The sequence below is a fragment of the Pavona decussata genome, unplaced genomic scaffold (genome assembly GCF_977016875.1).
Source record: "Pavona decussata unplaced genomic scaffold, jaPavDecu1.1 SCAFFOLD_174, whole genome shotgun sequence".
NCBI classification, from domain to species: Eukaryota; Metazoa; Cnidaria; class Anthozoa; order Scleractinia; family Agariciidae; genus Pavona; species Pavona decussata.
This window is the reverse complement of record NW_028145585.1, coordinates 921,554-944,819: the sequence shown is the minus strand read 5'-3', so window position 1 is coordinate 944,819 and position 23,266 is coordinate 921,554. Positions and strand designations below refer to the sequence as shown.

Sequence of the window (23,266 nt, the reverse complement as noted above, 5' to 3'; positions counted from 1 at the left end):
ACTTTTCAAACTTTCTCCAGGTTTCGATGGCCTTCAGCCGCCACACTAAACTGACACATTACTTAAGGCTACGAATACAAGTCGATGTCGATGTCATACTTCCCGTAACGGATAATTCGAGATTTTAGAAAGGACTGATTTTTGTATATTTAAGTTAAAAACATGGCACAAACCACAGCATTCGGAAAAAAATCGCCTGTGCCTTTTCCCCATTCTCTTCTTTGCTCTATTAATTGAAACGTAGCGTTAAATATATCATGCCGTTCGTTAATTGTAAAACAAAAAGCGTGTACTGTAACACAGCAGTAAATGTGGGTCTTTAGTTGATGTAGTCCGAAACGGAGAAGAATGAAGTATATCGCCCTACGGAAAGGGAAATAAAACCACTTGAAAAGGATTATAGAGCGGTTTTCAATTGAGTGTCGAAAGTAAATTTGGCGTTTGCTTTCGGTTTTGCATTAAATGTTTTCTCCAAATTGACTTGGTCTTCAGTTATAGCATGTTCAGGTTCGCAGTATTTTGTCTATTAAATTTTCTGACGTGAAGCTTTCAAAGAATGTTACACGAAAACGGAATTTGCTAACGTGTAATTTAACGTGTAAATTGTGGATTTTGTTCAACAGGCGGAACCAACTCTTAATGTGTTTAGAGGACGAGTTTAGATTAATTGTTGTAAGATATTTTGATTCAATGACACATGTACATATAATGTTCGGGATTTTTCAATCCTAGCTTGATATGTTGAGATTGGCGTGCACTCAAAACTTGTTAGATCCAATACTGCATGCATGAGTGGAAAAGGAGATTTGCACGTGCATTGAGAATTCAATATCAACATAAAAATGAACTTGTTTATAGGACGAATGATTGTATGGTGTAAAAAAATATATATAATCGGCCCTGAGGCAAGTTTATGTGATTGATTCGAGGTTGTAAGTTTTTAAATCTTAGTTTAAGCAGCATTGTTCATTGTAAACGTAAATGTAACAGTTATCTTACAGAAGATGGAACGGTTAAAAAATAGATGAGTTTTTCTGTCGAGCACTCTGCGCTTTTATTGTTTTCACATGTAGCGCGAGAAGCCAGCACACAAAAAAACACTCTTGAGTGGTTCGTAATTAAAACCCCATCTGCGACTGATCATAATCGCTGACATTATTGTCTAATTTGGTAAGGCTTTAATTTGAATGTGTTTGGAGGAACGCTGGATTAAAACACCTCTCTTGGACTGCACAGCGGGGTTAAGGGAAAAAATTTTGCCTAAGCAGCGGGGATGCCTAAACTTCGGTCGATCTAAGCTCGTCGGGGAGATTGGTTATCAAAACTCACGCCACTTTCTCAACCAATGGAATCCAAACCAAAACCAATAGTGTTTGGCCGCATGCGTTTTCCCGCGCTTGGCGCCAGTTACATGTATTTGCTTCGAATTCTGATTGGCGCGTTGTGTTGTTTGCATCTGTTGCGATTGGCCAGAGTAATTATTTTGGTTTTGGTGTCTCTCAAACAATTGGAAACCGCTCTATACTGCTAGACTGACTTAAAATGTAGATTAACTTGTGCTCTGATAATTGCAGCCCAATCAGTGAAAGAAATTTGGTGGAAACTAATTTAATCATAACCGAGAAAGTATTGTTATGCAAATACAATATAAAGCAGGTTGCTCTGGAACCTTTCTCAGCTAGCTTTGAAGAAAAAGTAATTTTACACTACATGATGACCGTCCTCTGAAAGAATTCCCTCGAAAAATATCGTAAACGTTAGATCGATTAAAATTAACTGAATAGGAAACATTCGCATATCTGCAACTGCGAACTTTAAAGTCTAAATGAGAGTCAAACAAGAGGCTTTTATCTGGAGTCAACAAAGACGCAAATTCAGTGTTTTCAGATTCAGTAAAATGTGTGAAAATTTAAAATAGGGGGCAATTTAATGTATAAAAAATACACTGAATGAAAAATGGCGTTAGAAGCATGTTGTTGAAGAATCGTATTGGGTATGATCGGGATCCGGTCTTTCGGAACGGGATAGAGTCGTTCTTGCAAACAGGGCTGTAAACTAACAACCCCGATTCTGGGGGACTTGGGGGACTGTAAAGTCGGTTAAAAAGTTCTCAACCTAAAAATCAATTTCTATTCCCGCTGTTTCGAGGCAGTAAATGCCATCTTCACCACACAGTGAGCTGAGGTGCTGCCGTTAATGCCAGTTATACTGCGTTTACTTATCGGGTTATCTGCAAAACAAACTTTAGTGAGCTCAGTGTTACAAACAATGCTTAAAATATACCATTACATTTATTTCATTGCGGAGTATGTAGGGTGTTTGTACCATGAACCTAGTTTAATGGCCTTAGCCCCCACGAGTCTCCTGTAGCTCAGTGATAAGGCATCCGAACTTGTAATCGGAAGGTCTTAGGTTCGACTCCTAATAGGAGCACTCGGATTCAGTTCCTTTTTCCTAGTATGTCTGTGTCATTCACGGAACAATACATATTCCCACTGTAATACTTCTGTTGTCATAAAAGATGTAATTAATGGCCAAAACTCATCAGCTCACAAACAAAAATATTTTCTCGAAATGTTGCCACTGCGTATTTTTAGTTTCAAAGTCGACATAGTTTTCGTTTCATATTATAACAAACCTTGTATTTGTCAGCTTGTATAATAATAATTCATTAGGTCCATAATATTAATATATACTTGTTATCTGTCATTAAAGCCATTCTTTTTTTTTCTTTTATTAAATATATGTATACATTTTACTCATTCATCAACAGTCCTTCGGATCAACTGATGAATCAATCAAATCCATTGTGTTTACCAAAGTTTTAAAGGCAATATCTTTAAGAACTCTATCAGATTTGCAATTTTTGTAGAGTTTGTTGAAAATTCATAAAAAATTCATTTAGGACTGCGACCTTTTATGTTCCAAAAAAGGGCGAATAATTAATGCACAAAAATTTCCAACAATACAGCACTTAGCCGTCCTTTCATGGAAGACAGTGTACGCAAAGAAAGGCACAGTTTTACGCATAAATTAACAAAATAAACACTTTTAAATTTTTCCAGGAGATCAGCAGATGACACCTGTCCGTATAACCATAACTTGTCCGTGAAGAATATTACTGGTTTTAGCCCAGTAATGAGGAGTTAATTCGCAATATCACATCATAACAGCGTAAAAAGGAATGATAAATTCGCTTTTTCACAGAATAGCCATAGACACTGAATATTCAATATTTTCGCCTGAGTTAGAAAGTACAAATACAGTTCTAAATAACAATTTCATCAACACAGAAGATCGGCAGTCAAGACTGGCCATCAACACTGTAACTCCAGCCAGCTACAGACATGAATTCCAGCCTGAATCAAGAATTCAATTCTCGTATCTTCATCATCAATGGAGCAATACTGCTTTTATTCGCCCTCCTGATATCGATCTTCAATGGTTTGCTCCTGTTCACGGTGTACAAGGACCCGTTGAAGACGTTTCGGAACGCGACAGCGGTTCTCGTCGTTGCATTGGGTATCACAGATCTTCTGACAGGCTGCGTTACCGCGGTCGACGTTGGTATCTGCCACATACTGGAAGGGCTCGGCATTCGTAAAGTCATGCTTCAAGCGAAAATCGTCTCACAAGCCACCGTGCGTGCCAGCGTTTTTATCATGACCCTGTTTGCCGTCGAGCGTTTCATAGCCGTAGCCTTTCCGTACGTTTATCGTTTTTCCGTCACCATCAAAAAGACGGTGGTGGGATGCATTTTGTGCTGGCTTCTCGGTATCGTTACCAGCTGTTTGGAATTGGTAGTCGCTAGAGATCTGTATGATGTGATATTTCTTTATATCACTTTTGTTGTTCCACTAATCACAGTATGCCTCACATACTGCGCGACTTACTGGCTCATGAAACGCAAAACAAGACGACTGCGTCGCAGCGCAAGCAAACAAAATTCAGAGCGTGGCTCGAAGCGTGGGAGAAAAGAAAAGATACCCAAACAATCGGCAAAACTACAAACACAGCTTATGAAAACTGCCACACTGATCATCTTTGTGTTCGTGCTATCGCTTCTTCCGTTCTGGTCGTTCACTATCATTGGGAGGTACTGCAAGAGGTGCACCAAGGAAAGATGGTACATTGCTTGCTACCGATTTTCAATTCCCATCCTGTACAGTAACTCCGCGTTTAATCCTTTATTATACGCTTGGAGGATGCGGACATATCGACGAAGCTTTCAAGCTCTGTTTAACGAGAAAAAACGAGACTGTTTAAGGGAATCAAGTTCAGTTGATAAAACACGGAGAGAGGAAATCTGTTTGAGAGACACCAACTTTCGTCACGATGAGTCAAACTTGTAAGGTCTTTTTGGACAATTTTACTTAAGTTCAAGTACTACACATGTAGTCAAACCAGCCGCTTTAATTTACCGACACCCACTTATAAAGACTAGGGTTAGATATATTACGAATAGTTGTTTTTTGTCCCGACCGATACATTTTCTCTAAAATTACCCGTTTCACGGCGACAAACCAACCTATTCTCATCTTAATGCGGTGGCAGAAATTAATGATGGGATTCAGTGACTGCGCCTCGATCGTTTTTCGGGAAAATCGTTCCCATCTTTGGCAACTTAAAAGCTTTCCTTCTTGAGTCTTCTGAATATGATGTGTAAACGACCAATTAAATATTGAATTTGCGAAAGCTTTAGTGGCTACAGTGCTCTTGGCTTGTAATTTGCCTAATCGAAACTCAGAAATACATTTTAGCGATTGAAATGTTAATTTGCCGAGTAACATAATGGTTTTCCATGCTTTATAAAAGCATACCTAAATTCGTGAAGAGATTTCATTGTCTTGACCCATCAGGTTTTGACCCAAATTGAAAGAATTCTCATTTCCATGTAGGGAACAAATCTATGATTGTAAATCGGCACGAGGTCGTGACTTTCACACTAAGTCAAAAGCTGGGCGGTCTCAAACAGAAGTTCTTTTAAAATCGGCAAAATGAAACTTCATGGCCGCGACAACAAAAACAAATAGAAAAAAAAAATAAGCGAGCAGTAATTATAATTTCGCTTAATCATAAAACATGTCTTAAAATAAATTGATTCCAAGACACCAAGCATTTCAATAGCACTCAACACCTAACCCTAGAAATAAGTTTTATTTGTGACAGCAGTTGTTATGTTTCAAGAATGTTCATTAATGGAAGCAACTTTAAATAAATAAGCGCGTTCAGTTTTCCTTCCAGTGTTGCACTTCAGAATACTGAGAAAGCGCTGTTTTATTTGTACAGAAGTATGGAAAGGCGATTCAGGGAGTGTAAGTCCCGGGTGAAAGGTACTCACCTATATAAGCTACATTTGTATGTGCGACCCCAAAGAGTATGATTTTTGAGCCCTTTCGGTCTGAAAATGGGTATAGATTTTAGTTTTGGGTCCGGCTGAAAATGGGTATGGATTTTTCAAAAAACGGGTATGGATTCTAGAGACCTCGTCTGAAAATGGATATAGATTTTAAAAACTAGGTCTGAAAAAGGGAACCGGAAAATTTCATCAGTTTTGGTCTAAAATAGAGTAAGGGTTTGGAGAACCGAGCCGCACACTCTCGTCGAAAGCTCTAAGCAGTTAACCTCCCCCGCGGTGTAAGTTGGCTAAAGGAATAAAGATGACTAAGATGCGGTGCCACAAGGAGAAGACGACTGTTTTCACAGCTGCTTCGGCTTTTCAGAACTCACACGAGTGTTTTCATTTTCCTTTGCCGCGTGTATTGATACAGTCAGTTTGATATTAGCCTAGTAAACGGAAACAAGGAAAGGAAGCTTTTATTCAGTTCTTTGGCTGAAAAAAAAAAAAATAAACGTTTAAGATTTGTGATAAATGTTTTGTTTCCATAGATAAAGTTAATATGATGAATAGTTTTCACCTAACAAATGTGCCGTGCGAATATAGTGAGCGTCTGCTGGAAAAGTGTGGATGAACTATCCCAAACGCAATTATTTACCCTACATAAGCAATGAAATGAAAAGGTTATTTTTTCAGGGTCACTCAGCCAGAATATTAAAGCAAAACAGTTACAATTTCAAGTTGTGTTCTAAAAACCAGTCAAAGAACTGTGTTTACAAGGACCACCTCGACAAAATAAAAGTACCGGATCCTGTAGGAAAGGATCTAATCAGCAAAAAATTGTGGAACAAATAATCTAAAAAAGAGCAAGGCTGATTTCACGGTCAGGGAAGTAAAATCAGCCTTAGCTTGCCGTTTTTTAGATATTAATTGTTCTAAAGTTTTGTTTACTGCGTTTCCACATCCATTCAGTTTATGCCTTTTTAAAAGGAAAATCAGTGGAAGATAACACATTTCGATTTGTTTGGACTCTTTAGATAAAAATTTCAGTAATCCGAAATTTAAGGAAACGCAATTTTATTCCCTGAATTTGCGAGCCGCTCTCGGCTTCCGAAAATGCCAGTTGGCCTTTTTTTTTTTTTTCGCACTTTTACCGCCGGATTATTTGCCCCCTCCGAAAACAAAAAGCATTTGTTTTTCAGCGCTGCGGAAAGTTTGAGGTGACTTTTCTGTAAAGAAAACGCTGGGAACCGCGTTGGAACCGTTGCGTGTCCATGCGTTCTGTTTATTCCAAGCCAGAGCAATATGAAGAAAAGTGAGGGACTCCAGTAGGCAGAGCTGATTAAACAACTCAGTCTCATCTTAGAATTAGACTCTGAGCAGTCTCTTATTTTAATTAGTGATAGTAAGCAAGCGAACCATGCGATGACGCGCGAAAATTACTCACTCGCGAGGCGCGCGTCGCGTCACCTCGCGAAAGGCAATTTTCGCGCGCGCTCACGTAGTTCGCTCGCATTACTATCTCTAAGAAATAATTGGACCACTCGGTGATGCTAGGCACCGGTCGTGTTTCTTTGTGGAAAATAATAAGAGTAAACTAAAACAAGGATAGTTCAAAAGACGTGCCATTCAGAGAAATTGTTCAGTGCCATGTGGACACTTACTGCATGGTACAAACTTATTTGCGCGAGGCAGCTCATGCATGTTTTGCTTACTAACTTGTCGCTAGACCTTCAGGAGGCAATGAAAAACTGTCGGCTAACCTCGGGGCTGCTTATCGATAATTTATAGTGCGCATGTGAAAGGGAAAAATGATTCGTGCAAATAAATTTTGTAAGCAAATGGTAAAGAGTGAAATATATTTGTTATTCAAGTTACGCTACGCAACCTCGTTACCGTGTCTTTCGCTCCTTCCTGCCCCCAGGGGGAGGTGGTCGAGAATGGGACGAATGGAGACAGAGGGCTTGAGAGAAAGGCTGGTATTTTCACTATAAACTTGGGCTGCGAACAGAAATTTTGTTCCAATACTTATTTTCTTTTTAAAGGGGCAGTATCATGGGAGATCGATGGGAGATATCATGATTTTTGGCCAAAATTCACTAAATTTAAACTTTGAACACTGTGTTAATTAATTTCTCAATCGCTAATTTAAAGAAATATTAATAGTCTTAATAGCGATTCTAAGACGAAAGGTTGAACCAAAATATAGTACAACCGGCGATTTTTAGTGCGTTACAACAGCGAAATTTGAAAACGTCTGCTAGACGTTTTCAAATTTGAACCCCTCTCTATCTTGGTCATCTGGCAGCGAAAATATCCGTGGATAGTTTCTTTGCATTCTGATAGTCTTTTAATGGAATTTTGTCATTATATCTTGGCTGCTATCAACCGAATAGCGTCTTTCCGATTTTCAATGTGTTACTAAAAATAGCGTGATACTGTCCCTTTAAGTTGTTCCAAAAATGAAAAATGATAACTCGCGTGAGAATATCAGAACATTTTTTTTCTTTTTTATTCCAACCTTTGCGCAACAAAACTACTTCATTATTATACAAAATATACAAATCACAGTAAAATGCCACGCAACAAGGAAATGGCTGAAACTGTTCATGCGCGAGTGAGAATCAGGCTTATTTGTCCGAAAGAAGTACATCAGCATCCTCTTCGTCGTCCTCTCTGATCGACTTCGGAAATCTCAAATATCGACATTTCTTCATTTCTTCCACGTGCTTTGAAAACGACGACGTCTTGTCGTCCGAACATTCTTCATCTGTTTCTAAACCGAGTAAGTTTTTCCCTGTTCCTTTCCACCTTGATCCCAAAGTAGGACAGCTCCCCCTTCGAATTAATCTTCTTCTGTTCGGAACTGGTTCTTCAATCGCCAAGGGTGACACCTGTACGCTTGCTCGGCGAGCTACTCTCATCGTCGGCGGAGAAGCCGTAATCATGGCGGAGTAACCATTGGATAATTTCCGCGTCATATCTAGAGCATCCAGCCTCGGTTTTGCTTGCCGCGAATACTTAAGCTTGTCGAAAATGCTTTCGTCTGAGATCATTGTTGATTGGACGTCTTCTTGCTCAATCTTTGTTACCCCTTTCTTTTTATTCTTTCTTATTTTCGGTAACTTCAGACGCATCGATGACGAAACACCACTGCCATTGTTTGCTTCGGGTTTTAACTCCTTCTCCTTGGCGGCGGTGTTTCCGACAAATGTCCACTGATCTAGAGCGGAATCGGAGAATGAACTCTTCAAGGCTTCCTCGTTGGCTTTTTTCTTTTCTTCCCCACCGTGTGAGGCAAACGTTGGATCTGACGGTAGCGATCCGCGGCGAGAATCTCGTTTGCGCTGCGAGGCAATAAGCATTGATTGTTGCACAGACAAATCCCTTAGCTTCCTTTCAAATTCCTTTTGAAACTTGTCCACCGAAGAGCCAAGTTTCTTAGTTTCCTGGTAGTTAAGCATGCCTGTGTGTTTTAGAGACTGTGTCAGCTCTTTTCTGACTCCCATATTTCTTCTACCTTGCATTGTTAACGAGTCCTATTAGATGCTCTTCCCTTACAGCGATTTCGCGATGCTTTTGTTGTGTTCGTGTTCTTTAGCACTTGCTTTCAGCTCTCAATTTAACTCACTAAAACCCTACTTCCTCAGTTATTCAGTTGTGACTTAAAGTTTCTAATTGTACAAGCGTCGTTTTATGTCATCATTGAATTTTCCTGTCCAATTCAAGATTAAATTTATTTACTTTTCTACACATCCTCGAAAATTAATTAATCATCATGCCACTAAATGGCCTATTATCTTCCGATTCGTGTCCCAAAGCAAACATTTAAGTAAATCCTCGATCAATTCCAATAAACTTTCATCTTGTGACGAGCCCTTCAAGAATCTTAAGACGGGAAGAAGTGGTTAAAAATAGGCCAAAACATTTTTGGGCCAATCAAGAGGATTAAATTTTTATACTTAAATGCAGTTTACTTAAGTGTGAAATGCAACAAAATTGGCTGGTAATAAGATTTGATTATTAATAGCGTGCCTAAGGTAAACTTCTCAGAAACTAATTAAACTCGTAAACAACCTGGTGCTCTCATGAGCACGAACCGGTACAACCGGCGTCTTTTTATCAATTTATACTCAAGAAATGAGGGCATAGGTTACAAATCGCGGTGCTTTGGACCAATTTAGTGCGGGTACAGAAATTTGGGGGGCAGTTAACACTAATTAAATAGTAGCAGTGCTCCTAAAAATAAGCCATGGTATGTGTTACTTAGTTCAACTTGTTTACTCACGTATTCGTTTCATTGTAAACCAGTGAATCAATGAAAAAGTGTCGGCATCACTGATCACTTAAACAAGTTTTCGCAGTTTACTTAAAGGTAGGCCACAGACACATGTTCCGCTTATTCACTGAAATTCTCTCTGATCATTAAGCTGCGATCAGATTTTTTTTTACATGTAAGTATATTACAGCCGCATAAGTCAATAACCCGGCAGCTCCCTACTGAAAGAGTTATTTCAATTTCTGAGAAATCAATAGGCGAAAATCGCGCTAGGTGATCGCTGCTTCGCCTGGAGATGAAACTGAGCAAAGCCAGTTATTCCGCGTTTTAACAGCTAGTCAGAGTACGCGAAAAACACTATTCACTTGTGTGGTTTTTAAAGCGACTTTCATTAACCATGCCGAATATCTCGAATCAATATTGGACCAATGATTTCATCTCACTATCCCGATAAAGGCTGCAGTGTAACAAATCTCCTTTTCAGGTTGAAGCTTTTCGAGTTTATGTTTGGTATGCAGACCTTGTTTAATTAAAGCCATCAAAGTTCCGTCCAAACTAATGCCTTTTCGTTCCAAAACGAATACTTTTTTATACGTTTTCGCGGCCTATCGTCTACACTAAAATGATAAAAACTTTTGAAAACGCTTCGTTTTTAGAGGGACAGGTGAAGACTTTAAAAATGATGACGTAAAAAGCGTCACATGACATCGGTTCCAGTCCAAATCCGGGGATTTACACATCGTTTTCAAGAGTTTGGTGCGGACACCAAAATGCCAGTTTGGACGAAAATAGTTTGCTAGGTTTTCGTTGAGATGAAAGCGGAGACTTTTGTTTTGAAAACTTCTTTTATTAGGAAACTTTCAACCACCAGAGTGGTTGTCAGAAAGGTCCCGTCACTAAGATTAAGAATACCAAAACATTGGACATGAACTACTGTTCACGATTTCATAGAGATTCAAAACGTAAGACCACATAATTGTATAACATGACTGGCTAACTGATTGCATGAAATTAAAGGCGTAAGTGAAATGACGTTTCCATGGAGATCTAGAGCTTTCTTAAACTTTCGGTAAATGGGGGCGTTCTCTTTTGTTCACAAAATACAGAAAATAATCACTTTTCTGTCAAAATATGCAAATATATGTAAATAAGTATTTCATATTTTCAAGAGGAACATACACTGGCTGCACTGGGTTAACCCCGGTTAACCTGCGAGTGCACACGCCTTTTCCTAAGGCGTCTGAGCTGGTCTGGGGTCCATTTCTTAAAACTCCCTAATTAAGAATGAGTTTTGGGGTCAGAAAATAATTTTGCAAATCCGTTTTCTGTCAATTGAAAGTAGTTTTTGGTGCAAACTAGTTCAATGCGTTGAAATCTTTGCAAGCCGGGCAATTCTGTTTTCCCAGACCGTTTTTGCCCTTTAAAAGGGATGTTTGCGTAAGCTAATGCACATTAATCTGTTCAGATGCTTTAGCTGAGAATTTAATTAAGTTACTGAAATTTTTAGAACCGCGAACTTACTACAGTGTAGCTGTTGTTGGGTTTACGGAAATGTTTATTAGAGGGGGGTGAATAGGTCCACGGATCGGCGGATTTGGTAAATATTTTAGCCCGGATTCTGGATTCGGAGCGAAATTTTAACGGATCTGCGGATCCTATGATCACAGCGGATCGCGGTTTTATCCAGTTTTGGGGCCCGGATTTTGGATTTTGGTTGTTAGGAAGTTCAAGTTTGCTCTTTTTTCTCGTATCTGCAAGATTTCGTTTCAATACAGACGTTCGTTACATAAATCCAAAAATATTTCGCTCATAGTCATCCTCAACGCTAAAACACAATATCACGCAAGGCAACTCCAACAACTGAAGTCGCCTTGTATCTCGCGTATCATCTAATTAAAGCTAACGCGACAAACAATTTGCGGATTCGGATTTAGTTTATTTTTTGAGCGGATCGACGGATTCAGCCATTAATTTTAGCGGATCGGCGGATTTACATAGCCCTATTCACCCCCCTCTTATTAGCTGACCTAAATTGTTCGCATTTTTAAACAACATATTTCTTCCCATACTTGCGTCTTCGAAAACGACAGGAACTAGTTTTCCAGTGTTGAGCTGACACTTTGTCGAGGAAAACTTTAGATTTTCTTTACGACTAAATCCGAATTTCTGAGGCAATTTTTTAGGCGCCCTTTTTTGGGTCGGGTCAGCCCTGTTCGGGTCCACGTCGTACACGTCATTATGTGACTCGTCATCTGTCCTTCTGCGTCTGCGCAATGTGACTTCAAAAACAAAATGGCGGCCGTCAACCTCGATCAACTCAAGGTAATTTAACGATGATAATCTCGCTTTAAATGGCTTGGACATGTTCTCTAGCGTATACCATGCTTCTGTTTCTTGTAGGGACAAATAAACAAGGCTCTGGGTGATGCGTCGGTGGTGGTGAAGTTCTCGTGTGTTACCGTTTGTCTGTTGTACTTCCTGACCTTTGTTGATACTGTTTATCCTGTATTAGCCGTGACACCGGGATTGTAAGTTACTATTTTCAATGTTTTTGTACATTGTTATTTTATGGCACATACCAGCATGAAACAATACGTGCAGAGAAATCGGTCAAATTAAAACGGGGTATCACTTTGTATTTATGCCAATGGAACGATTATTTTTCATTCATTTAAGCTTTATAAGTATTGAAGTCTTATACTGTGAGATGAGGAGTAACCTTCTAGGAACATATAAAGAGTAGTCTCGGTTCAAACGTCATGCCATTGTTATTTTTAACTCAATTGAATCAAGCTGTACTGTAGCTCAACAGTTAATTTAAACACTGAACTTGAATCCAGCCATGCTGGGCCACATTTTATAATAGCTACATTTATAACAATGCATACATCGTGATAATGAATACAATGTATGCATTGGGTTCCACCTTATAAAATTATATAGTTTGACGCTACAATAGCATGATGCTTGAACCGGGCCTTAACAAATGAGTACACTGTAAGAGTAAGGAAAGATGAATAAATTAAAATATGAAATGTGCTTTGATTGATCACAATCTTATTGTTTCAAAATGTCGTCAGCACATCCATCAGTACTTGGGCAAGATCTCATGTTTAATCACTTTTAAAATTATCAAAGTTTTGCTTAGATAAGACCGAATGTCACATAACTTAATCTTGATGATCTCCACAAACATATTTGCATGCAATTAAATACACAATTATTGTATATTTACTTATGCATCCCAAGTTTGAAATGGATTATTCTACACAGAAAACCATAAAATAAAAATAAAAGGCTGGTGCAGTATAACCTAGTAAAGATGATAATTTTTTTGTGACTAAGTTAGTAGCTTTAATATTAAACTTTGTTTGCTACCAAAATTTCTGGAGTCAAAGTGACTCCCTCCGTAACCTCAGTGGAGTCATCTGAACAATTTTGATGTAAAATACGTCAAATTTGGTGTATTTGTGAACCCTGCACCACATGCAATCTCTCTGTAAGCACAGGTGGGTCATCTGATTAATAATTATTATTGTAGTGCTAAGTACCATAATAAAAATTACTCCTGTGTCTAAAGCTATGGCTACATAAGTTAAATTGAGTGCTTGCTTGCTCAGGTACAGCTTGGTTTAACCAGCATGCATAGAAAATGAATATGCAGTTACTTTTTTCATAATATTTGGTTTTATCAATAGGGTTGATAATTAAAAGTAATTTGCCAAAATTCATAAAGAGACTCATTAACAGTGGCCAAATTACCTTATCAACTCTACTGATTAAAAAAAATGTAATAATATTTTATTTACCCACGAAGCACCAAAGAGCTCTCGAAGCTCGTTCAAAGGTGTCCGTGCATTCCAGGTCGAATTGGAATTTGGAAATGTTGGTTTTTGTGGAGGTAGGAAAACTGGAGAAGCCTGAGAAAAACCCTCGGAGCAAGGACGAGAACCAACAACAAACTCAACCCACATATGACACCGAGTCCGGGAATCAAACCCAGGCCACATTGGTGGGAGGCGAGTGTTCTCATCACTGTGCCATCTCTGCTTCCAAAAATACAACTAAAACCAAACCTTTGTTTCTACTGACCTCCCTCACCACAGTTTCTTTAGGAACTAACGCTCATTACTTTTTTCATAGTTTCATAGCATTTCATAGCACTGTTGTAAAAAATTTCACTTCAATTTCTCAGGACTTTCTTGTGATTGTATCAGCTGTGGCTTTGCCAGTGCAAATTTGGGTGCATCATTAATGAGCACTGGTTATGTGATAATATATTTTTGCGCCATGAACGGCAACCAGAACTTGAATTTTTCTCTTTTTGGAGCATTTTCATGCCATCGCGTTCGTAACATCAAGCCACAGTCATCAACAAGAGCTTTTCGGTAATCCTGTCCGTGGTAAGGAGCAAAACCACGCCAAAAAGGGAAACATTCAATTTCCAGCTGCCATCCGTGGCTCACAAACGTCTCTGCTTAAGCTCCCTATTATTGTTTGAGCCAAACTTCACACACAGCACTCTCTTGGTTTAATGTATAAATGTTACACAACTGTTTATGTCATGTTTGTTTTGCTTCACACCAATAACAACTTCTTTTATTTCCTCTAGCATTATTCCCCCACATTTTAGAGTGTGGACTTTAGTTACTGGAGGTTTTACAGAATATAGAATATGGAATGTAAGTGCTTGACCTTTTTGTGTTCTAACTTTTGAGTCTGTGAGTGAAAACCTTAAGTTTTTAAAACCATTCAACAGGGTGCTCAGGTGCCCTACCGGACTATTTATCATGATTTTGGCAGGGACATTTTTAGGGTTTGATGTTTTGAAAAAGGAATGTGTCGAGGTTACTCTCTGACCCACTGAACATTTTTGTGTCCAGTTTTATTTCACCTTCCTGTTACTAATATACCTGAGTTCCCTGCTCCCTAGCCTTTTAGACTCCTTGCTTTTTTTTGGCCAAAAAATCTGGAAATTTTGGTTTGAAGTCAAATGCTAAGGTAATTTTCCGGAAATTCCGCCCAGAAATTGTGGAGTCCCTTCAGAGGTACATGTACTCCTCTTTTTCCATTTGGAACGGAACAGTGGAAAATTCCTTACAATTTGAATGACTCCTCCGTTTCCAGGCCTTTTCCGGCTAGAGTGGGAAGAAACACCTGATAGATAAATGGTAAGCGCAATCTCATCTGGTTGGTCGGTTGAATTCGGGAAATCCCTTAATATTATGCAACTGTCACACCAACCAGATTTTTCCTACAAATGGTAAGCACCCCTAATTTTCAGTTTTAGATTATTGAACAGTATGTGTATGATACTGTTTAGTACATTGGGTAGTATGCAATGTCACTTTGATTAGCTACCATTTTTGTTATGTAGACAACGTCTTGCAGTTTGACCATTTAAATGTAAGAGCTCTTTAACAGCTCTTTCCTGTGACTCTGATTATCAAGATGTTATACAACATGGCTCTGACATTGAGTCTGTGTCTGAAAACCTTATGTCTACATGTGACCATGTAAATGAAAGGTGCTAAGCAGTTCATTCCCGTGGTTCTGTTTAATATGCTGTAGAAGACGGTCCTTACTCATGAGTCTGTTGTTGATAATCCTAAATTTTGTCACTTTTCAAGTGAAAACTACCAACTGATCAGTACTTGTGGTGCATTATAATTTCATGAATGGGAATGTGTTTGTGGTACACCATTATAATTTAATAAACAAATGTGTGTTTTCTTTTAAGGTGTTGTTGGACATTGGAGTGTTTGTCTTGTGTGGCCAGCTGTTAGAGCCCCTCTGGGGAGCACTTGAATTTCTGGTAAATAATAACTTCTTTTCAATGGTTAACTTGTTGTATTTGCATTACAGTCAATTCATGTCACATGTGACCAGTATTTCCGAGAATGAAATGAACATTCGAATTTCTCTTTGTAATGTCTGACATGCGAATGGAATGTTGAACATTTCTCTGGAAATCTTTCCAAACAAGACGCGCTAACAGAAAAAAAGAAAAGGATTCAAAATACTTGGGAAACAATTGTTATTCTTGAAATACTTAATGCTGTAATGTAAAGAAAAATTCATAGCTTTATACTGTCAATAAACTAGGGAAATTTCGACAGGAACTCTGAAATCACGTTGGCGATGTTCAAAACTGTCATGTAAATTTCAAAACTCTGTTCAAATTTCAAAAATACCAGTCACGTGTGACGTGGATTGACTGTAATAGTTTTGTATCTTTGATAGCGAGGTGTACAAATGATGAGGGTTGGTTACTAGTCATTTCTCTTCAAGGTCATCTTAAAATAATGCTAAATAATTATTAGCCAGAATTTCTTTTCAACTGTTTCAACCATCTAACTTGCAGTAACACCAAGCCATCACCTCTGAAAAATGAGCCTGTGTGCAAAAATGTATGTTGTCTGTGAGGAATGCCCTAGTAGTATTTTGACATGTTTAGCCAGCAAGAAACATTGCATGTTTAAGGTCGTACTGAGCAGTGATTACTTCACATGTTTGCTCTCCTAATGTTTGCCTTTTCTTTCCATTCGTAGAAATTTGTATTTATCTTAGATGTAGGAACATCACTGGTTACTTCTGCAGTTTGTGTAATAGCATATGTTGCAACGTTTGACACGCATATGTGGTAAGTATAAGGCTTGTGTCTTTTGTACTTGTGTACTGTTAACAAGGCTATTTGTTTTGGGTCACCTGTTGTATTATGGGAGCTGTGAACCCATAATGTGTAGTTTCAGAAAAATATCCATACCACCCCATGGAATGGATTAAAAATTTCAAGGGGCCGGGGTCCTTAAAGGTCCAAAACATTTAAAGGAAAGTACTAACCAGGGTGGTTAAAAAAAAAAAAACACTAGGGTGGTCTTAGAGTAAATCCCTACTGTGGGGGAGGTACCGTGCAGCTTTTGGAATTACACATTTAACAATAACAAGCGGGCATTGAATATGAGATGATAGATAGCCAAGAAGGCGCATAGCGTCAAGTTGGCTATAATCATCTGTATCCAACAAGCGTGAGTGGAATAATTGTTTTCTTAAAAACAATCAAGAAATATTGTTGGGTTTTGCTGATTTTGCTTTGCAAAAACAACAAGACAACTTAATGGTCTTTATTTCTAGGGCATGATATAATGGCTCATATACCATGGCCGCTTAGCCAATCAAATTGCTCAAATTGCATTATACAATGATCTAGTTTTTAATAATAATTATAAGGTAGAGTTTGTATGGAGAATTTGAACTGAGATTTCTTTAATCATGATAAACAGATGACTCTAAAATAAGCAATCACTAAAACAATTAAGTTGACAAAATGTTACATGGTGTTCTACTGCAGGTTTCTTCAGTTCAGTGGAATGACAGGAATTTTAGCTGGAATGATGGTTGCTTTCAAACAAATCAAACCTGAACAGGAATTAAGCCTGTCCTCTCTTGGTCTTCGTATCAAGGTTGGTTTCAGAAATTAACAAGTTATATTTCATTTACAAGACTGCACTTTGTAACTGCATAAATCAGAACAGCAAGTTCCTTTTATTAGTTGCAGTACATGTTTGACAATATTATCATAAGGCTCTTTGAGGATCAATGCTCTCAAATTAACAAGAAACTTTGACATAAATTGTCCCAATCTAAAGCATCCCAATTTAAAGCATCACCTCTTTGAGAATGATGGCACCACATACTGGTACATGTAAACTACAGTACCAGTAAATATGGCTTCCTGCAGGGTCTGTGGAGTATTAACGATAATAAAGATTACTGTCCTGCTTGCTTTATGTTTCAGAAAGTGACAATACAAACTAGGTCCTGGTAGTTCAATGAGTAGATAAAGTGTAACTTTATCTAGCGGATAAATCGCTATCCAAATTAGGGATAAAATTCACTCCAACTAACACATTTTATCCGCTGGATAAAGTTATTCACTCTTTGAACAACTGGAGCCAGCCTACCTTTTGTTTGAATGCACATAAGAAAACAGCCTACTGTAGTAGACAAAACTATAATGCTATTAATAATGCTAAAAATGTATCACCTTGAACATACAGTCTCCCTCCCTTTTTTGAGGTTGCTAAACCTGAGAGTTATGATACATCCAACATCACCATTAGATAATAACTCTCACTGATTTTTGTATTTGTTGTGATTCTGAAGTTTAAACAACTCATACCTGAAGCTGCATACATGTATATAATTTTAAAAACCTTTTGTGATATTTTTTTCCCTGTTTCAGCATGTTCCCTCAATAGTTGTCCTAGTGTACAGTGTTCTTTGCATCCTTGGAATCCTTCCCATCATCCTTCTGGTCATGGTTATATCAGGCACTCTGATTGGCTGGGTGTATTTAAGATTTTACCAGCCACGCACCAAAGGAGTCAAGGGAGATTTAAGTGAAGGCTTCTCCTGTGCTAGCTTCTTTCCAGAAGCTGTCCAGTGAGTGAACTGTGTATAATTTATTCTTTGTAATGGTAATTGGACTGAGTTGATTACATACCTCTTAATTGTTAACCGAGCTCAACGTCTGTACTGTGTGGGCCATAAATCAATGGGAAAAAACGAGGATCCATAACTTATAGTACAGACCGAGAAAATTATGTTAGTCAGATATGTATTGTATCTCTGAGATTAATCTGGCATGCAGGAAAGGAACAACTTTCAAATATTTTTTTAACGGGCCGTACAGCGAAATATGGCCTGCAAAATTGACCAATCACACCACGTGTACTAACTGAGAGATTATAATAAAGTTAATTATGGGAATAATCCAGGGCAAAAAATTCAAACTTACCATTGCATTTAAAGTTACATATGAGAAGCCTGTCAATTTAAATTTTATGGCCTCATATGCCAATTTCTAGAATGAGCCAGGCTGTTAATTGTAAGGGAAATGCACATAAAAATGTGGGTTCACCTAGAAGTGTGAATGAGTGTTCCATAGCACTTTCCCAAAACTTGTAATACATGTAGTAATGAATATTTAGTAGTCTGATCATGTTGTCCTTCAGCAGCATGGTTAAAAATATATATAACTGTTCAATTGAGGCCTTAAACTGCTGTTTAAAAGTAAAAACTAAAATCCTTTTTACTTAGTTTTTACTTTTAAACAGCAGTTTAAGGCCTCAATTGAACAGTTTTAAATATTTAGTAGATTTGAGGCATTACTTCTTTATCCCAGTCTACCACAACTGCAGTTTTAGGCGGCCTGTCTCTAAGTGAAGGGGTGCGCGAAATAAGGCCCTAAGTGACTTTTGATGTAAGGTCAAATTCTCCTTTTGTTTCACAAGCGAATACAAGGAAATTTGGAAGGAGAATCTAGCAATTTATCAGAAGTCACTTGGGGCTTTTTTCCAGGCAACCCTTCAAGTGATATCAGGAAATTTTGAAGTAGGCGGAATAAAAATCCCTCCCAATAAGGGGCATTTCAAGAATTACTGAGAGAGATTTTTATGAAGCCAGTTAGGGCCTCATTTGGCAAACATTTTAACCTTCAATTTTCACTTTTAGATACAGTATCAATCATGCTCCAAGTCAAACTAACAAACTAGCATTTATTATGTGAAAAAAGTAAGGCACTGTTCCAGAAAATATCATACCCCCCCCCCCCCCCACAAAGAATTTTTTTAACCCCTGCCCCCTTACCCCTCTGGAAATCCCAGTTTAGCTTCATATTTTCCTTTAAAAGCTTTGGCGTTGGAGACCCTCACCCCCTTGGAATTCCAATAACCCTTCTTGGGGTGGGTATGGATGTTTTCTGTAACCACACAATCTTTATTAGTAGCTCAACACAAAAACAAAACAGAAAACATTAGAGAAATCAGTGCAAAACCTTCCAAGGGTTTTTTTCCGTGCATGTTTTCAATTTGCTTACTTTAAAAGTCAGCCTAAAGGTATTGTTTTCCTTGAGTAATAAACTGTCCTGTATATATATATATATTTTTAATTCAACTCAGGTCTCCTGTAAACACACTGTCAACAGTTGTATTCAACATTCTGGTTCGTTTTAAAGTGTGTCACAAACCTGTTAGAACGTATGACGTAGGAGCACCGTCAGCGATCACAATCAGCCTGCCAGGAATGGATCCTGCTGATGCTGAGAGAAGAAGGTAGATTTTTCGTTTATTTCACCCCAAGTTCTGTCTTTCATCAACTAACCTTTAAACCAGCGACGCACCACATGATTTTATACAGTACAATGTTAATTGCAGTTAATTTGATCATCAGTGAATTACCTTAATTAAAAAAGCGAATTTAAAAAAAAAACTATGTTAGGTAAAAAAGAAACTTCGCCACTTGCTACAGGAACACCAGGCAACTGTTTACTCTGATCGTGGTGATTTCACACTCCACTTCATTGGTGTCCGCCATTTCGAAAAGCTATGTGACAAAACGATTTGTCCAATTTGATTTGTTTAGTTGTTTTGCAAGAAGCATATAAAGTCATGGGAGTGGGCAACACTAGGAGTAGGAAGTTGATTCTGAATTTAATTGTGCCAGATATTGGTGATTTTATGGGCGGATTACCGTGGTCAGCATCTAAAATCACCTGGTTTGCCTCTAGCTTTAAGATGCAGTGTGATAGTAGGTATTTACCAAATCCATATACAAGGGGAACCTCAAATCAGTCTGCTTCTTGGGAGTGGTGAACAGAAAATTAATGGTACCAGAATCTTGTTCTGTGGGCATGCTTGAATTTCTATTTTTGTGCCTTAGATGTTCTTTTATGTCTATGACCAGCTCCCAGTTGTTTTGTTAGCTCAGTTGATAGAGCACTGCACCGGCATCGCAGAGGTCATGGGTTCAAATTCCATTCAAGCCTGACTTTATTTTCAGGCTTTCTTTTAAGGTGCATACTAACTGCGAGGATCTTCCCCATATTTGATCTTTCATCTGCAGTTCAAAATATATGTTTCATGCATGTATATTTACTTTCATTTATTATTCCACTATTATGTCATTTCACCAAATAAGGTCAAGAGAACGCGCAAAATATGAGACCGTAATACACTGTAGTGTCCCGGTTTGACCGGTTTACAACAGAGCGAATACGGACGGAAAAGGCAGAAAAAAGGAGCAACAATGTCCGGACTGGACGAAGAATAGTTTTTGAAACGATGCAGACTCGAAAACAAGTTTTTAGCATGCCAATCACTTGTCATTTATCTTTTCAGTTTATCTAATCAAATTAAAGACATTTAACTGGCTTTCTGTGTTGTTTACATCATTCGTACGCGCCATATACCGATGGACAGTTGATGCCGGGTGTATTTGAAAACTGTTACCAAAACAGAGAAGCCAAAATAACAAAATCTTTTTGTAGTGGAATAATAAATCTCTTATTCGATGGTTTTACATATAATACTCGCGGACATTTTGCTCATTGCTCGTATTTTTCCTCGCCCCTTCGGGGCTCGGAAAAATACTACGCAACTCGCAAAATATCCGCGCGTATTATATGTAAAACCATCGAATAAGATATATTTATTCATCCTTCACGCCTGTTCACGGGTATATTACATGTACGAACTCACAAAATTACCAGTTCCCAGTTGGTTTGATAGCTCAGTTGGTAGAGCACTGCCCCAGCATTGCAGAGGTCATGGGTTCGGATCCCGTTCCAGCTTGGATTTTTTTTTCAGGCTTTCTTTTCGCAACTGCTTAGGTTGTGGTAATAACTGCCAGGATCTTTCCTCTGTTAAATCTTTCATCTGCAGGTCAAATAAATGTTTCATATATTCATATTCATTTATGCCTTTTTTAGGGTAAATTACTTTCCCTGTCAGCTTTGCTGCTTTGGAACAAAAGGTTTCCTTTGTTTCTCATTCGAACAAAAGATCTCAAAGACACGCCACCAAGAAAAATTTGTTTTTTGCATACGTTTTTTCTCGAAAACGAAGCACAAACCAACGAAAAAATACAGAGCAATGTTTTTTCATTAATTTGAAGGCCACATGCGAAAATTCACGCACTTTTGACGAAAAAAAAAATTTCAAGCAAATTTTCCGCTTATCATAGTTTTCCACCAAGCCCTTCAATTAATGATTGTGTGATGCTGTCTTTATTAGTAAGAGCTACAGCTGTACCACTATTTTAAATCTCTTTGACTTTGTTTCATTAGACAAAAAGCACTCAAGGCTCTAAATGAGAGACTTCAAAAACTGGAGCAGTCTACAAGCTGGCCCTCTCTAGATGGACCTGAGCTGGGAAAGGACGGAGAAGGTGGTCCCTTGAGTCCGCTGAGCACAGTGGATGAGATGCCGGAGATAGTGGTCGATCATGGTACAACAAAAAGGACAGAGGGAGTACCAAATAGCTCCAGTGTACCTACGTAACACAGGCCACTGTCATCGATGTTTGCCCACAGCACTCTGGACAGTTTTCATTGGGCTACAAAATTAATAATGGTCATTGTTTAAGAGACAGTGTCAGATCTTCTTTGCATGCAGCACTGTCAAATGTTGCTCATGAACAATCTGCAGTCCCCTGGCTAGTGTGCTGTGGGCTATTCACCTGCCTGGTGTTAAATAATACACTGTAATTATGATAATATCTGCCAAAGTTTTTATTTAAATTGAGAAGAAAAAATACTCGGGAAACTTGTCTAGTGTGAATCTGGTGCAGGACAAGTTTCCCTTCCCCTCATTCTAGTAAGACAAGTACCAGTAACTCAGGACCCAGAATAGGTTCTACAGTGAACTACATGTAACTCTTAAGGTAGACACCCTCGTCACCAGCTCTCTCTGCCCATGTTAGATGTCTGTCTTGAAGAGAGTTTAGTTAGAGACAAACGTGTCAAAATGAGCCAATCTGGGGACAGCTGTAGCTGTGTCTATGAGAGGTGTCTGCCTTGCAGCAGGGTCCACTTTGAGAGAGTTGGTTGGACCTCATTTAACAGGTATTGCATCATCAATTTGTAATACCAGTAGTCCTGAATGTGATTTAACATGGCTTATGCTGTCGTTGAACACATTTTAAAGGCCCTGTTTACACGTGTTTTTTTGTGTTTTTTTTTGTGTGTGTGTGCAACTTCGTTTTTGTCGCACTTTTTATGTCAACTTGTATAGCACTCAAGTGGTAAATCGTGTGTGAAAACTAATAATAATAATAATAATAATAATAATAATAATAATAATAATAATTTTTATAGCGCCCTATCCTAAAGCTCTAAGGCACTTTACAATAAAAGGTTTAAAGGTTAAAACTAGTTAAAGGTTAAAACTGCAATATTGCAGGGTCTCAATCGTGTTTGAAACTCCTTGCAAATTTCCAGTGACATTGTGCTGAACCGAACTGCAGCTGGTTTACACTTGCTATTCGAAACCACAGCCTTTCAGAAAAATTGCACTTTAGTGCGAGGAAAGTTGGTTAAAAATCACGTATGTAAACGGGCCCTTGTATGGTATTCTTTCCAGCGGATGTCTGTCTGAGACTTTCTTTTCTTCAAATATGAAACTTGCTGTTAATAATGATAATTAATATTAATCATAATTATCATGATCTAGATTAACTTATTTTGAAAAAATGAATCGTGGAACAAAAGTATGTTTTACAACGTTGAACCAACTCAGCGTTATTCCCCATTTGTACCGCAATAAGAAAATAGTGTATAAGGTTAATAATAATAACAATAATAATTTTTA

At 38.2% G+C, this 23,266-nt stretch overlaps 4 protein-coding genes across 4 annotated transcripts in view; 2 read left to right on the top strand and 2 right to left on the bottom strand.

Annotated features, from left to right (window-relative positions):
- Nucleotides 1–23,266, bottom strand: part of LOC146463861 (small ribosomal subunit protein bS16m-like) — a 167,910-nt gene that overhangs the window by 35,107 nt on the left and 109,537 nt on the right. The gene's annotated exons all lie outside the window — the stretch shown is intronic.
- On the top strand, nt 3,348–4,352 carry LOC146463870 (uncharacterized). The gene has a single exon (XM_085084017.1). It carries the CDS (start codon nt 3,348–3,350, stop codon nt 4,350–4,352), a length of 1,005 nt encoding a protein of 334 aa, XP_084940143.1.
- On the bottom strand, nt 7,789–8,991 carry LOC146463869 (uncharacterized). Its single transcript, XM_085084002.1, has one exon. The coding sequence runs from the start codon at nt 8,863–8,865 to the stop codon at nt 7,969–7,971; it is 897 nt and encodes a 298-aa protein (XP_084940128.1). The 5' UTR covers nt 8,866–8,991; the 3' UTR covers nt 7,789–7,968.
- LOC146463868 (transmembrane protein 115-like) lies at nt 11,884–22,196 on the top strand. Its single transcript, XM_085083959.1, has 9 exons — nt 11,884–11,939; nt 12,018–12,145; nt 14,230–14,299; nt 15,358–15,432; nt 16,169–16,260; nt 16,969–17,080; nt 17,863–18,062; nt 19,580–19,732; nt 21,745–22,196. Exons 1-9 carry the CDS (start codon nt 11,910–11,912, stop codon nt 21,956–21,958), a joined length of 1,074 nt encoding a protein of 357 aa, XP_084940085.1. The 5' UTR covers nt 11,884–11,909; the 3' UTR covers nt 21,959–22,196.